Here is a 15,586-nt window from a genome sequence, read left to right as displayed (position 1 = left end):
ACAAGAAGGCACTGAGTAGTCAAGACGATTTGAAAGATGCAGAAAAAGCACTATGTAAATGCCATATCAGCATTGCAGTAGCACAAGCAAAGACCCAAGGTAACGATATTTGAAAGATCTTACTTATCTGCAAAAAGAGTTAATTGGCGAATGAGTAACTAAAAAAAAAGAAAAGTTACTGTTGTACCAATCTGTTATATAACACTAGATACCTAATGGGCTTATAGGCTGGATAGAATTCGGTGTACAGAACTGGGCTGTTCGAAGTTGCAAATGCAGCTCTCACGCATAATGCGATTACCAGGCAAATGAACTGAGCAAGTGCAAGAAGTGGTAGGGAATGGATTTCCTTTAAGGATTGTGTTTGTTTTTTGATACAGGGTTACAAGTAGTAAAGGTTTGCTTGTCATTTACTGTTCATAGGCAAATGAAGTAGATTTTTGGTAAACAAGCAGGATGTTTTCACTAACTAATAATTCTTCCTTGGATATTTATATTGTGTCAAGACTTATAATTTAAGTAGTAAGTTGGTCCATTGCTGAAAATACGTCTTGAAGAAAGCGTTATAAATTCAAATTCGAGGCTATTTTACAAATTTGTATATGAAAAGAGTTTCTGTTGAGACTTTTACAAAGCTTAAATAATTTTTAAGTGATTTGCATTGAGCGATTTGTCATTTGACATTTTTCAACTGAGTGTTAAGCAAGTATGTTATGTCTTTGTAAAATCTTTGTTTTACTGCTTTTAATGTATTTGCGATATCAAAATCAATTTAAAGTATAAATTTAGTTACTGCTAGTAAATGGCACGAAATGTCTATCAATAAAAAAAGAATTTAAATATTGCTCCGATCGACAAAAGAAGAAGAAAACGATACTACTACCAAAAAACGAAAGTATTGCTAAAGAGAAGAGGCTTTAGAAGGTATCACTGAGGAGCACCATTTTCACATTACTGTTTATTGCTACAAATATTTCGAAAGCATCGAACAGCGCTGTTGCAGAATAATTTATCATTGTTGGCAGTATTCCTTTTTCTGCAATTTCATCCTTCTCTGTGTATAAAAAAGTTTGAAAATTTGAGTGCTTAGGTAAAGGAACTGTTGAAATTAAACCAGCTTCATAAAAAGTCTGTCTTTTCCTGTCCGATGCATTCTACTATACAGGAGTACTAGTCTTCACGAGTCACTCAATTTGACGTCCTTGATTCGATTCTCATGAATATCTATCTCATGGTGATTTCAATTACACGTGTAGAAGGTGCTACTTCAGCGTATAATGTTTTTAATACTGTTGAGGAATCTACTTTAGCATGGTGACGGATGATCAAAGAGTAACATGGACGGCAAATAAGCAATGCAAAAACGCTGTATTTGCATAGATTAGTAACTGCGTCTACTTCTCTATCAAGCCAAAAATTACGAACATATAATGTTTAGGATAAAATCAGCAAAAACAAACGATGCATTATCTCTGAACAGGTGCCTGACAATTTCCAATTTTAAATCGTGTTATAAAGCTTATAGAGTTTGATTACAAACACCTTTCGGAAGTCAGTTCTTACATCGAGATAACCATGACGACAAACGGATGGCCTAGCCGGCTTTCACTCGCTTCGCGCTTCGGAATCATGAAATAGCAAGAGTTGGCTTAAAGGTATATGAAATACAAAAATTCATTTTGAAACTACAATGTTCATTGCTGATCTTGCTCTGATTGACCAAAATGGATTTGTAATATTTGGAAATAGCCTATTGATTCATATCTTTTTGCTTGTAACATGATCTGTGTTAATGCTTCTTCAAATCTTCAAAACGTGATTTGCAATTTTATTGTTGTAATAATCTGAAATAGTATTAAAACGCAACAATATATCCTGATACCATTTATTGAGTATGACATCCAATGACATTTAATTTGCATTAGATTTATCCTGGGAAGATCTAACCATTTGTGTTTGATTTAGACCGATAATAACTTGAGAATGCTTTTGTATATATTAATGAAACAAAAGGGCCTGTTTGAAAATGTTCTTTTGATATAACATGTCAAATTAAATGAAGCAAGCCTGTAAGAAAGATGCAAGGTTAATGAAATGGCGTATTTTAATGAAGAGACTTGTGTTGAAATATTTTTAGAACGAGCGTCTTGTTTCGATTTCGTTGCAGGTAGTTGTTCTCCTTACTTGACATAAAGATATTAGAATAAATTTGAATAGCAGACTTCTGTATAAGATTGTAGGGCCTAACATAAGAACAGTGATTTACGGAAAAGGATAAAAGCGGACCATACACTGGTGTGTATCAAATCATGTTTGGAAACCATCTTATGCAAGGACAGCCGCAAAAACAACTCTCCTCATCTTCCGCGCGGCAAAGTACGAGCGAGCATTTCCCGTTCACTGACATTAGAAGCTAATAAACACGATTCTTTTATGCTTTAGATTTACTAAATATCGTCCTTGAGTATAAAACCAGCTTTTTAATCATAGGCACTCTCCAGCATGGCTTCAAATAAAGGAGTATTTTCTCGCTTGTTTCACATTGGAGCGGTCGAAGGGGATTCGACCGTAGGACATGTTGGTGAGTATTTTGATCATCTTTTATACTTTTAAATAAAAAATTACTCTAGTGTGTAAATTCTGATCATAAACTTTGATCAGCTGTCCTTAGCAGTTTGAAAATATTTTTCTGCTTCGTATTGCCTTAAAACATATCATTTTCACACAGCAGTATTCAAATTTCCATCTGGTTCCGCAGAAATAAAATCCCGCGTTCTGAGCAAGATTGTTTTGTCTTGAGCAATCTAGCTCTCAAATGTGAACTGTGATCGTTCTAACATATGGATACCTATTCAAATCCCATCAACCCCGTTTTTTTCAAAAGCAATTTAAAGAAACCCGCATCAATGAGAGGATACCAGGGGGTTGGGTATGTTTATCACCTGCCTACTATACAATTTACAAAATAAAAGGCAAGCAGCGTTCAAAGATGGCGTCCTTGTGGCAGCCAAATCGTTATATGAAACAAACAACCTGTCGTTACCTGTTCATGAAAAATGGCTTCCATTCAACTGAAGATTCATTCTAGGCATGCTTGTCTCTTAACTCGTTATTTCTCTAGTTATTGTCTGAACTGAGTGCCAGTTCTTCAGATTTTTTTTCTGTTTGTGAGAAACCACTAAGAGGAATGTAGAATGTAGATGTCAGTTTTACAAAGTTCAAGAGTACTTTCTGCAGTGGAACTATGCAAGTTGTATTGACAAGTATGCTTCAGCAAACTTTATTGGTGTCTCTGTGAGCAGTGAAAAGAAAAGAGCCTAACATAATTGATTGAAATGTTTCTTCGAGTCATCTGCTGATGAGGTTTTTGGCAATATTTGCATATCTGAATGTTTTATGAAATCGAAATTAAACACGAGGCACCAGCCAGTTGTGTACAGAAGAAATTGCTTGATATTGAAAGTGTTTGTTTACATATGATGCTCAGGAAGCGATCAATTGAAACAGTACAACAAACTGACTTCTCTTAGAAGCTCGAAGACAAGCTCTGGGAGTACTATGTTCAGCTGCTATCCTGTGGAATAAAGATTCTACTGTGGATATGATTGAGACAGTACTGATTTGAAATACACAAGATTTTAGTTGGTTTGAAGTCTGCTGATCGTTAATCAAAGACTTTTTATCTTACTCTCAGAGATGGCTAATGATTGCTAATCGATCTAGGTTAATATAACATTGCGTATTGCATTGCTTTCTTGGAGATTGAGCTGACTGAAGATAATGTGTTAAACATTTGCTATTCAAAGTATTGAAAGCACTTGGCTAAACTAAGATGGGAGAGAAAAACTCAAATGTATTGGAGATGATGCTCCAGAAAAAGGAAAGTGAACGGAAAGAGCTGCAGCATGAAAACGAGATTTTGCAAAAGAGGCTCAAGGAATTTGAATCTGCATACAGTCTTTGCCAGCAGACGAAAGATGAGCTGACGAAGGAGCTTTTTCAGGCAGAAGATAGAATCGATCAGCTGCAAGAGTTAGTTAATAAAGGATCTTTTTCCGAGAATTTAGAGGAATTCCAGGAAAAGTATTATAACCTTGAGAAGAGATATGAGAGTTTAGTGGAACAGACAAAAGACGACGAAACAACTAACATGGAGCTAATGGAACAACTAAAAGAAACGCAGAAATTGTCAACAGGAAAGGATAAGGTTATAAATGATCTTAATCAACAGCTTGCGAAGGCAAATGTCCAGATCATTACCTCCCAAAAAGAAACCAAAAAATTGAATGATGTGGTAAATAAGAACGAGAAAGATCTTGCTGAAGTGTACCGCGAGAACGATGAGCTGAACGCAGAAATTCTGCAGATTGCTGGTCAAATTGACAAATTGAATGCTGAGCTTGGCATTAAGAAGAATGAGACAGAGGAAAAAGAGCAAACGCTTGGAAGAATAAAAATCAAGACAGCTGATTTGCTTGAAGAGAAGAGAAAATATGTAGAGGACGTTAAGAAACTTAAAAAAGAATTAGAGGATGCAAAGTCGGAAAATGAAGAATTTCAAATGGAATACGAAATGTTGCAGGAAGAATTTGAAAAATGTAAAGACACAATTGAAGGTAGGAGGGAAAAACTAGAGCATTACCCCCGGGCTATAGTGATAACATTATCAACTAGGTTTGAAAAATCTGTGTTAATGCAAAACTCGTGACGAAGTGGGTTCAAGAAAGGCTGTTACTTCCTATGATATCTGTACAGTTATTTATTAGCTGGGCTACTAATGCAAGATTTTGTGCTGCACTATTGCAATTGGCTATTGCTATCGTGTTACAACAACACAAAGTCATCAACGCTAAACGTGTTACAATGACAAGCAGGGAAGCCATTGTAATATTGCAATAGCCCTAGGGCGCCTGTCCCATTCTGGGGCCCGTAATTATGAAATCTATACTGATTGTCATATTTTGGAATTCGTTGTCAAGCAAGGGTCTACACTCATTGGTTTCCCTGGGACCGGTCACGCACTCAGCAGCCCTGATGGCAATTCAGTAAAGCTTTAATTAAAAAATTTAGCTTTAGTGCGACTTCATTTCATAAGATTGTGGCACACCTGATACATACTGCAATGGTTTTAAATGACTTTCATATCATTTTTTTATTTGCATATGTTCCGCATATTTTTCAAATATTTTAGTTTGCAACCTTTTGAATATAAGATTTGCTTTAATAGCAAGAAAACGCTTACCGTAGTGATTTTGGTGATGGTATTCACATAGTAAACCAATCGGTGTAGTGATTTAAAGTGCTATGAATGCAGCTCCTTTAAAACTTTTAAAAATGACAGCTAATCTAACAAAAATGTTAAAGGATTGTCAATTTGCGGGGGAAAATTCTGTCTGCACCATAGTATACTAAATTACCCAGGTGAATGGGCAAAGCAATTCATATTCCATGTTTTCGATCACTGGTATTTTGAGCTAATGATTTGATGAGATCCAGTTTATGATACGGCGCATTGTATTTAGGTAACTTGGTACCATTATTGACTTTAAAAGCCATAGTTACAAACAGAGTCACCGTTTTGACGGCCAAATTCCTCTATTCTAGCCGTTTTCCAAAGCTATTGGCCGTCCAAAATTGATTTGGCCGAAAAAGTAAAAGTTGGCCGAAATTTGGCCGCATGTTGAAAGCCACAAGAATACAAAGAAAATGACAATTTTTGCACAGAAAATATTCAACATTTTGTTAAAACAATCTCAAAGTTGCAAATAACAAAGCAAGAAACAAAGTATAAGATAACAGAAAATTGAATTTGAAAGCAAGTTGGAGCTTTTTTAACAAACAAAGCCAATTTTGATTACATTATTTTGATTACTCTAAAGACTTAGCCAAAATGTAGCTTTTTGTATATTTTGTTTGGCTGGCCGAATTTGGCCGTCACGCGTAAAATATTTGGCCGCCAACCATTCCAAGCATTCTGGCAACCCTGGTTGCAAACATAATTCCCACTCCAATATGCATGAAATACACGGTAGCATCAGTTGCTGGAATATTTAAATTGCTGCATAACAGCCCATAGTAAATCATGCATATTTGAGTAGCAGATAGAACATGTTTTGGAAAGCACCAATTCCAGTTTGCAATGACTTATTCATGGTCCGTCCGATTAGCTAATTAGCCTTGAGGTGAAATTTGGTCATTACTTTGCCAAATCAAAGACTACAGCTATCAATTGAAGCCAGCTGTCAGATCGAGTCTATTCACGCTGATATCGTGATACCCTGAATGACAATTCATCTATTGAATTCAATATGATATAGTTTACAGATCAATTCATATTTCCAGAGACACGGTACTAATCTGATTCACTACAGTCAAACAAGCTATTATTAAGTTAGTACATAACCAGTACGGTGAAACGATTTTAGGCAAACCGAAAGTTTTAGATTTCATGTTGAGCTTTAACCACTCGTAAGGTAAGAAATATATCTGAGAATTATTTTGGGAATGGCTTGCTATTGTTTCGTCATTTAAAAGTAAAGTATCTGAGTAAAACTAATATGACAATATAATGTTGGTTTCGATTGTTTAAATTACTCTTCTATTGAAATTTCGAATACGTAGCGATAAAGAGAAATGATCCAGGAAAGGATCATTGAAGAGCAGCTTTTTAGTATCACTGTTTATATTTGTTTCAACGTATTGTTATAAATTGACAGTAGCATTATGAACAGGACAATTATAGCTAGAGAAACAATTTCATTTGTTTTAACTCTAAAATAAGATACAATCTTGGATGTTTATCCGTCCTACTTTAACTTTAGGGGGAGGGGGATCTTTAAAAGACTCTATGTAGAGAGCTTAGTTACTTTAAAGAAGCTCATGGATATTTTTTGCTCTTAGACAAGAATATAAAGATAAGCAAAGCTGTTGAAATCGATCAGATTCTTCGGAACAAAATCAAGTCACTGGAAGAAGATTTAGGGCATTATGAAAAAGATTTAGGTGATGTTGAAATGGAGAGAGACCAGTTGAAAGCAGGACTGGAAAAAATGGTGAAGGAGATTGAGTCGTTGAAAGAAATAAAGCAAGATTTGCAGAAGGAGCTGGAAGATTCAAAGATAGAAACAAGCAAGATAAAGCAGGAGCTGAGTAAGTTCTTACTTGCCACTTTCAACTATATGCCTTTAAAGTCAATGACTGTACGACGAAACAATTGCCCGTTTCTAGAACTTCAATTAAAGCAACCTGTTACTTCTATCTGCTACAATAGAGATTTCTTCTAAATCCGTTTAATTGTAAATTTTTGTACTGACAATAAGATTTAGAGTTATAGAGGAAGGCAAAATGGTTTTATATTTGCAAAGCTTATTGTTTCAGTATCATTGGTGTGTAAAACGATGGAAAACGAGGAAAAGTTTTGCGTTTGTAGAAATAACCGCATAGAAAACATACCTGATTGGCTTTCCATCAACCAATCAGGGTCGTTTATGTCAAGCAACGTCAATCTTTCATATTCCATGAATAAAAATTTGCAGTTCGTTAAAGTTGAAAATACTTACACTAGTTTTAAGTGTTTTACTGTTTTGAGTTTTGAGGTTTTGAGGACTTGCTTAATCCTGATTCTGCTTTTTTGAATCTCACAAATGCTTGTAGCACATACCAATTGAAAATTTAGGTAAGCACTTTCTTTTAATTCAATTCTTTTAAAATGTCACTTTTGTAGGCGATGAACTTCAGCATCTAAAAGCAGAAGTTGAAAAACAAACCAGAGAATTAAATGAAAACGAAGAAAAACACGAAATTCAGGCCAAGGAGATGGACGAGCTGCAGAAGAGGGAAACAGAACTAGACACATTGCTTCAAGAACTGCAAAGTGAACATATCTCTCTTACTAGAATCTATGGTCAGACGAAGAAGGAGCTACAAGATGCGAGAGAGGAACTGAAGAGCCTTGAGAGGGACTTTGAGGACAATGCTGACAGCAGCGAGATTAGCAAAAAACTTGTGGAACAATTGAGGAACGAGGTGGAAAGAATGAAGAAACAGAACGAGCAAATGCAGGAAGTAGAAGAAACGCAGAGGAAGATTATTCAAGAAAAGAAAATTGTAAGTTTAATGAGAAGAAATAATTTTTTGATGTTCTGGAAGGATCAAAGATTTACTTTTGCAGAAATTCTGCTTATTGATTATTGGTAAAAATTTTGATTTTTTGACTCTCTCAAAATACAATTAGTATGATATACTAAGTTTACTACATTAAAATGTTTTTGCAGGGATAAAAGCGTACATTTGCATGCTCTTAATATAGATCAAGTATATTAATCGATTGCAGAGCGGTATAACACTCAAAAGCCGATCAATCTAACGATGTAAACAAACAATAATGTCAAATTAAGCGTCTTCTTCCTAATGCCTCAACAGCTCCTTAATTTTAGATCGTCTGTCTTATATTTGCACAAACACTTTAAAGTGCCAATGAAATGAAATTTTACACATAGTTTTTTCAAAAGAAATTGAAACTTCTATATGTTGTTGCAATATAAAACAAAAAATTAAGTCTAAAATTTCCACAGGGAAGTTTGTTTTGGGGATTTTAAAAACAATGAGTGCGAGTGACAAAGCATAAGAATGAGTGACGTCACAAGGTTTGCAGTTGATTCCTACTTCACAAAAACACATCATACCACTTAGTCAGGGCTGTTAGTCAAACAATTGTACAAATTGTGATATCAGAAACTTTCAATAAGTGACAGTTTGATACGCAGGTAGTGATAGGATATAAAGACCATCTGAAAATTGCCCCCTTGTTTTATTTTTAGACTGGGGAACACTGCCCCAGACCTTAAAAGATCGTATTATCGTTTTTCAGTCGTACTTTGGTACAGCATAATGAAACTTAGCAAAAAGGACAGTTTGATGCGCTAAAAAAGATTGGATATGAACCCTGGCTTAAGATTGCTCCCTTTGACTATTTTTACTGCAGTTCCGATAGCGACTTTCATTTTGCTTAGTGTCCTAAACACCGACTGCTGCCGTGTTTGTAATATTTGTGACGTCACAGATAACGTGCGCTTTGTCACAGTCGAAAACGTAAAAATGGGATTTCCAAACTAAATTTAGAACGATTCGGCAAGAAAAAAATCACCTTAACATATATATATCATTGAAATCAGGAATTTTTGCTTATAAGATGTGCCTTTATCTAAACTTGTCAAATTTCATTTCATAGGCACTTTAAGATAAACACTTACAGAGACGTATTCACATTTTTAATCTGTCTAACGCATTATAAAAGAATTTCTTATGTGGAAAGTTGGGAGTTTTCTTACCTGATGGACTAGTAAAACGTTGTGTTAATGTTTCACGCATGGAAAACCATAGCATTAGTCGACATTAAAACTCTCAATGAACATGACGAAAGGCCTATTCGAAACCTAATTCATACGTACTTCATGTGCTGAGTTATTCTCACGTGCTATTGACCAAAATTCTACTCAACCACATAAAAGGCACAAACTACAATATTCATTTATTGAATCTGCGTTACGTCTACTTAAGACTATACTTAAATGTCTTGGTACATAAGTAAACAACTTAAACATTTTACTCTTAGGCCGAGAAAGCAAACAAGCGGGACCTCCAGAAAGTGCATAATACCCTTAAGTCACTGCAAGAGAAATTTGCAAAGCTGAATTCAAGCTACATAGAAAAGGAAAATGAGCAGTCTTATTTGAGAGAGGAGCTGCATAAAAAGCTTAATGATTTGACTGAGCTGGCAAATGACTACCAAAAGCTTGTAAAAATCAATAAAGAACTAGAGAAGAAGATCGATGAAGGTTTGGGAGCTGAGCAGAGAAAAGAGCTAGAAGATCTGATTTCCAATCTTCAGTTTGAGAATAAGGCACTGACAGAAGATATGAAGATTAATGATGAGAATGCTGCTAAACAGGGAGAAGATATTGCTCGTTTGGAAAAAGAGATAGATGAAATGAAGAGTGAGAAATCAAAGTATCAGGAGCAAAAAAAGAAGTTGGATCAGAGTTTAGCCAACCTAAACGATGAGAATGATGGACTTTTGAAAGAAAACGGAGTGCTTAGAAAAGAGATTGATGCAATGAAGTCACTGAATACTGATCTTCAAGACGAAATAAATGACATGCACCAGAAAGAGGATGGAACAAGGGACGATACGAGAAGGTCTGAAAAACAGATACAAATGCTAGAGAAAGAAAATGACGAAAAGAGTAGAAAGTTGGAGAATGTAGAAAAAGAGCTCATAAGTGTTACAAAGGAGTTAACGATTTCGCAAATGGACTTAGAAAAGGAAAGAAACAAAGCTAAAGCACTGACCCAAAATAACGCTTTGTTGCAACAAAAAGTAGAAAAAATTACGGGGGGTAATCAGGATTTGAGCGAGAAGACAAAAGAAAAGGACAAACTAATAGTGGAGTTAGAAACGACAGAAAAGAAAGTTTTAGCAAACAATGCAGAATTGGAAAGAGAGTTAGTTGAGTTGAAAATGACAATTAAGAAAGAAAATGCTCTGAATGAGGAATTTTCATCCCAGTTACAGGAAGCTCAGGAGAAATATGAAAATCTAGAGAAACAATTTGAAGAGCAGGGGATTTTGAATGAAAATTTAAATGAGGATAGTAGGTCCCTAACGAGGAAAGTAAAAGGCCTGATGCAAGAGATAGAAAAGAAAAATGGAGCTTTGCTAGCATTGCAAGAAGGGAAGAAATCATTAGAGAGTTCATTGCAGGCTGCTTTAGAGAAGACAGAGCTGCTAGAATCTGAAGTGAACTCTACGAGGAAAGAGAAAGAAGGATTGAATTTGAAGCTGAAGGACTTAACTTCATCTCATATTCATAAATCGAGTGTTGATGCAAAGGACAAGCTGCTTGCTGAGCAAATACAAGCTAATAATGCTTTAACAGTTGAAGTGAAGACTCAAAGAGAACACATTGGAGATTTGGAAGCAGAATGTGAGAAGATAGCGGTTAAGTTCAAGGAAGAGGTTAAACGAAATGACGATGCTAAGAAAGAAGCAGAGGAACATGCGAAAGAACTAGAAGGGAGGTTGCAGCAGCTGGAGGGAGAAATAGAGCAACTGAAGAAAGGCAAAGCTGGATTAGCGACTGAGGTTAAGCTCAAAGATAAATCTGCTACTCAGTTTCAGAAAGAGCTAGAGGATTTAAAGATAAGAAAACAGGAATTGGAAACTGATTTGAAGGAGACAAAACAGACATCTTCACGCTTGAAAAATCGAGCAGATGAGCTAAGCAAGAGATTGAAAGAAGAATCAAGTGCAAAATCACAACTTGATGCCGAGCTGTCAGAGGTAAAACGACAGCTATCATCAACAAAAGAATTAGAGAAAAGGGGACGGGATCACAGAGAAGAGCTTAATATTGAAAACATAAATCTCACCAACAAGATTGAGCAGCTCGATAAAATCTTGGCGAATGCAAAAGGTGATCTAAATTCTGCAAAGAATTATATTTCTCAGCTAGAAGTTGAGAAGGGATTGAAAAGCCAACTTGAAGAAGAATTAACAAGAATAAAACAAAAATTACTGAAAACTAGTGGGCAGCTAGAGGTTGAGTTTGGAAAAAATGAAAGTCTACGAAACCAGCTTGGTGCCAAAGAGAACCGAGTCGCAGAACTGGAGACTCAGTTCAAGAATGCGTCAGACAATGAGACAAGATTGAAGGATATAATGAAAACGACTGAGAACGAGTATATTTCAAAGGAGGATTACGAGAGTTTGAGAATGGATTACGAGAAATCCTCTCAAAGTTTAGAAGAAGCTAGAAGAAAAGTAGCAGATGCTTTGGAAGAAGTTGAGCTACTGAAGCAAGAAAGACAAAGATCTGATGAGATAAAAGAAGGCCTAAAGTCACAGCAGGAGCGACTTGTAACAGAAAATGATTCACTGCAAATGCAATTGCAGCTTTCAAAGCAAGACTACGAAAAAAATGTCAAGAGGCTAAATGAATGCAAGTTCGACTTTGAGCAGCAATCAGGAATCGTCAGTCGATTGCAAGATGAGCTTAAAGAAAGTAGAAGAAGCATTTCTAGTCTGCAGAATACAATTGATGGGCTAACAGAAGGAAATTTGGATCTGGATTCTGAAGTAAAAGAATGGTCATCAAAATGCAGCAGATTGAGAAAACAGATTGAGGATTTGCAATCTGAAAATATGTCGCTCCATCAAAAGAGTCTTGAAGATGCTAGACAATATGCCAATGTAAAGTTATTGAATGAAAGATTTGAAAGAAAACAGGAATCGTTAATGCAAGAAGTGAAAAGATTAAGCGAGGTTTTGGAGGATGAGAATGGTCGGTGTAGAGATTTGTCGAAACAAATAAACGAGCTTCATAATCTTAAGAAACAGTTGGAATCTGCGATTCAAGAGCAAGAGCGTGAAAAGGCGGATCTCATTAACGACGCAGAAGATCAAAGGCAAGAAATAGAAAGATTGTCTCAGGATCTGAAAGATTCTAGGGCGGATTGTGAAAGAATCAGAAATGAAGCGAAAAAAAAGAACGCCAACATCAATGAAATGAAAGTGCAATTGAATGAAAAGAAAGAAAAGGTACAAGAACTTGAAGCAAGCATAGAGTCTTTAAGATCTGATCAACGTAAAAATAGGCGTTTAATAGAGGAATACTCTAGAAATCTTGATGATGGCAAAACGTTGATAGGTGATATGGAAAGCGAAAAAGAGTCTCTTCAAGAGAGGCTAGAAGATAATGTCCGAAAATATGCGTTAGTATCGGAAGAGCTTGAAAGCATAAAAATAGATTATGAAGATTTGGCTGAAAGATATAAAAAGGTTTGTAGAGCACGGGATGAATTGAAATACGAACTAAAAGAAGCCCAGGAGCATATTGATAGCCTGAAAACTAAGCGTCAGGACAATTTGGTTGAAAAGGAGAAGCTTGCAAGCGATATTGTTGCAATTGAGGGAAAATTGGAAATGCTACAGGGAGTGCTTGATGAGAGTAGAGAGGATAATGAGCTTCTGCAGAGTGAGCTAAAGCTGGCACAAAAGCGTGCTGAAGAATCAGCCAAGGCATTTCAAAATGTGAGTGAAGATGAGGAAACTAAGTCAAAGGCATATGAAAAACAATTAAGTTTGATAAAGGAAGAGCACGGAAAACTGCAACAGGCATTAAAGAAGGTTTCTGAAGAGTTTGAGGCCGCTAAATCAACTAACATGATTGAAAGAAAACGTAGCGGAATTCTGGAGAACGAAATAAAGCGGTTGAAAGAGGAGCTTGGTGAAACAGAGAATGTAACCAAGGAGAAGAAAGATATTATCGAGTCACTTGAAGAGGAACTAGAGGCTAAAGTAAGAAGAATTGAACAGTTAACACAAACAGTTGAAGAAAAGAACGAGTTGATACTATCACTTCAAGGAAGAGTAACAGGCCTTGTAAAGAAATTAGATCAAAATGAAAATGAAATGAGGATCTTGAAAGACGAAAAGAAAAGGGTTGCCAATTCAATATCAACTTTGAGAAATGATTTGCAAAGGGCTGAAAAAAGAGTAAGCGAGTTACAAACAAATGTCGATGATCAAAGTAAAAATGCTTCTGGATATTTGGAGAGAGTTTCACGGCTAGAAAATGAGGTTGTTGCATTGGAAACAGATAAGATGATCTTCCGGCAAGAGAGAGATGAAGCAATAGAAGAAAGAGATGATCTAAGATCACAGATTCAAAATCTGAGACAATTAGCAGAGAATAAGAGGCAGGAGAATGAAAGATTGGTGAAGGATTCTGTTGGGTTGAGAAATAAATTGCAGAATACGAGTCAACAACAAGAATCAAAACGAAAGGGCTTAGAAATGAGGCTTGCGGAAAAGGAAAACGAAGCTGCAAGTCTAAGGACTATTGTGAGTGGCATAAAAAGAGATTTCAATTCATTTAAAGAGCAATTGAAGATTATTGAGAAGGAGAAAGATAACACCCAAAGAGAGAAGGAGAAACTGGCTTCTGATTTCTATATTTTGAACTCATCCTGGGAAAAGGCTAAGAATGAAACTGAAGTCTTGCAAGATGAGAACAGTGAATTGAGAATCGCATTGAATACAAGCAACGATAGAGTCATAGCTTCTGAGAAAGAAAGAAAATTTTGCGAAGAAAATTTAGAAACGGCAAAGAAGAAGCTATCGAGGTTGATTCGTGAATCAGACAGTTCGTTAAAGGAACTAGAAAGGCTTAAGGTTGAGAAGGCGGAGGTCGAAGAGAAACTAAATGACTTGCAGAAGAAAACGCTGACAGAGGTCACAGGTCAATATTCAGAGGTTATTAGGTTAAAGGCTGAAGTAGACTGTCTGAAAGAGGAATTGTCGAAACGTGAAGGGGACAGAATGGCGTTTGGAGGGTCACAAAGTGAATTATACGAAAAAGGCGCTTTGGAAGATATGCATGCAGAAGAAGTTGCCAGGTATGAAAAGAAAGTCAAAGCCTTACAGGAGACTGAAATGAATTTGAAAGCAGAGCTGAAACTTGTTGTGAGCAAATTGTCAGGCTATTCCAAGGAACGAGAGCGATGGGAAGACACGGTCAAAGGTAAGATACAGCCTTTTATACAATTTCCAAATGAAAGCAGCAATTGTTACCTTCACTTTAATATTGAAAATGAATACGAGAAAGAATTTCATAAAAACGTTCTTCAGAAATCAACTTCATATAAACGCAGGTTTCGTTAAATGCAATAACTTAAACTTTCAAAAAGTTTAGAGATGATACATTGTGTCATTAAAACTTGAATATGTTGTAACTATTTCATTCTAATCATTTTTTGTTACTTTTCATTTTTAAGTAATCCCTTTTAATTTATTATAGATAAAATATAGTATGTAAAATTATGTACTTTAGGCATGGTATCTGAAATAGAGAGAGAACGTGTCAAATGCCAGATGAAGGAAAAAGAGGTATTTGCCCTTCAATCGAGGCTTGATCGAGAAAAGGAATACTACGCAAAGAAATTCAACAATTTAGAGCAAGAAATTCAAACAAGCAGAGACACGAGTCAACAACAGTTGGAATCAGAACGAAGCACACATGAAATCGAGATAGAGACAAAGCGATTTGAAATTGACAGCTTGAAAAGGCAGCTGAGTTTACAGAATTCAGAATCCGCAGGCAGCAGACTTGATTGGGAGGAATTGCGGAGGCAGCTAGCGCGGAAAGACGTAGATATCACTCGGAGATCAGCTGAAAACAAAGAGTTGAAATTAGAGCTCAAAGTTGCGAAAACAGATCTGCAGTGCTCTAAAATTGAATACCAACTGGCAGCATATAAGAATAACGGAACTGCAAGCTTTGGAAAAGAACAAAGTAGCAAGATAAGAGAACTGTCACAAATGCTTCAAAAATTACGCAAGGAGTCAGAAAGTATGAAGAATGAACAAAAATTGAAGGGAAGCTCTTCCTAAAAACATAAAATCACACTTCCAGGCCTGTTTCCTGTAATGTATCAACGTAATGTGGCGTGAATATCGATATGAACCAGTTTTTCCACTAAACTTTTTGAAATAATTCTATATATTCTTAATAAATGACAATACTGA

General features: G+C 36.0%; 1 protein-coding gene across 3 annotated transcripts; it reads left to right on the top strand.

Annotated features, from left to right (window-relative positions):
* The first annotated feature begins 1,394 nt into the window (after positions 1–1,394).
* LOC135695577 (uncharacterized) lies at positions 1,395–15,586 on the top strand. Of its 3 annotated transcripts, XM_065214705.2 has the most exons (6): positions 1,395–1,655; positions 2,491–2,581; positions 6,901–7,149; positions 7,724–8,106; positions 9,614–14,582; positions 14,892–15,586. In XM_065214705.2, the coding sequence occupies exons 2-6, from the start codon at positions 2,503–2,505 to the stop codon at positions 15,449–15,451; spliced, it is 6,240 nt and encodes a 2,079-aa protein (XP_065070777.2). In that variant the 5' UTR covers positions 1,395–1,655; positions 2,491–2,502; the 3' UTR covers positions 15,452–15,586. The 3 variants fall into 3 exon arrangements, with proteins under 3 accessions (XP_065070777.2, XP_065070776.2, XP_065070778.2); XM_065214704.2 differs by lacking the exons at positions 1,395–1,655; positions 2,491–2,581 and adding an exon at positions 2,954–4,616; XM_065214706.2 differs by lacking the exons at positions 1,395–1,655; positions 2,491–2,581 and adding an exon at positions 4,625–6,473.

Source organism: Rhopilema esculentum, chromosome 2 (assembly GCF_057945365.1).
Source record: "Rhopilema esculentum isolate cy_ngs chromosome 2, ASM5794536v1, whole genome shotgun sequence".
Classification (NCBI taxonomy): Eukaryota; Metazoa; Cnidaria; class Scyphozoa; order Rhizostomeae; family Rhizostomatidae; genus Rhopilema; species Rhopilema esculentum.
The sequence above is the reverse complement of the archived record's forward strand: the minus strand, read 5'-3'. Positions and strand labels throughout refer to the sequence as shown.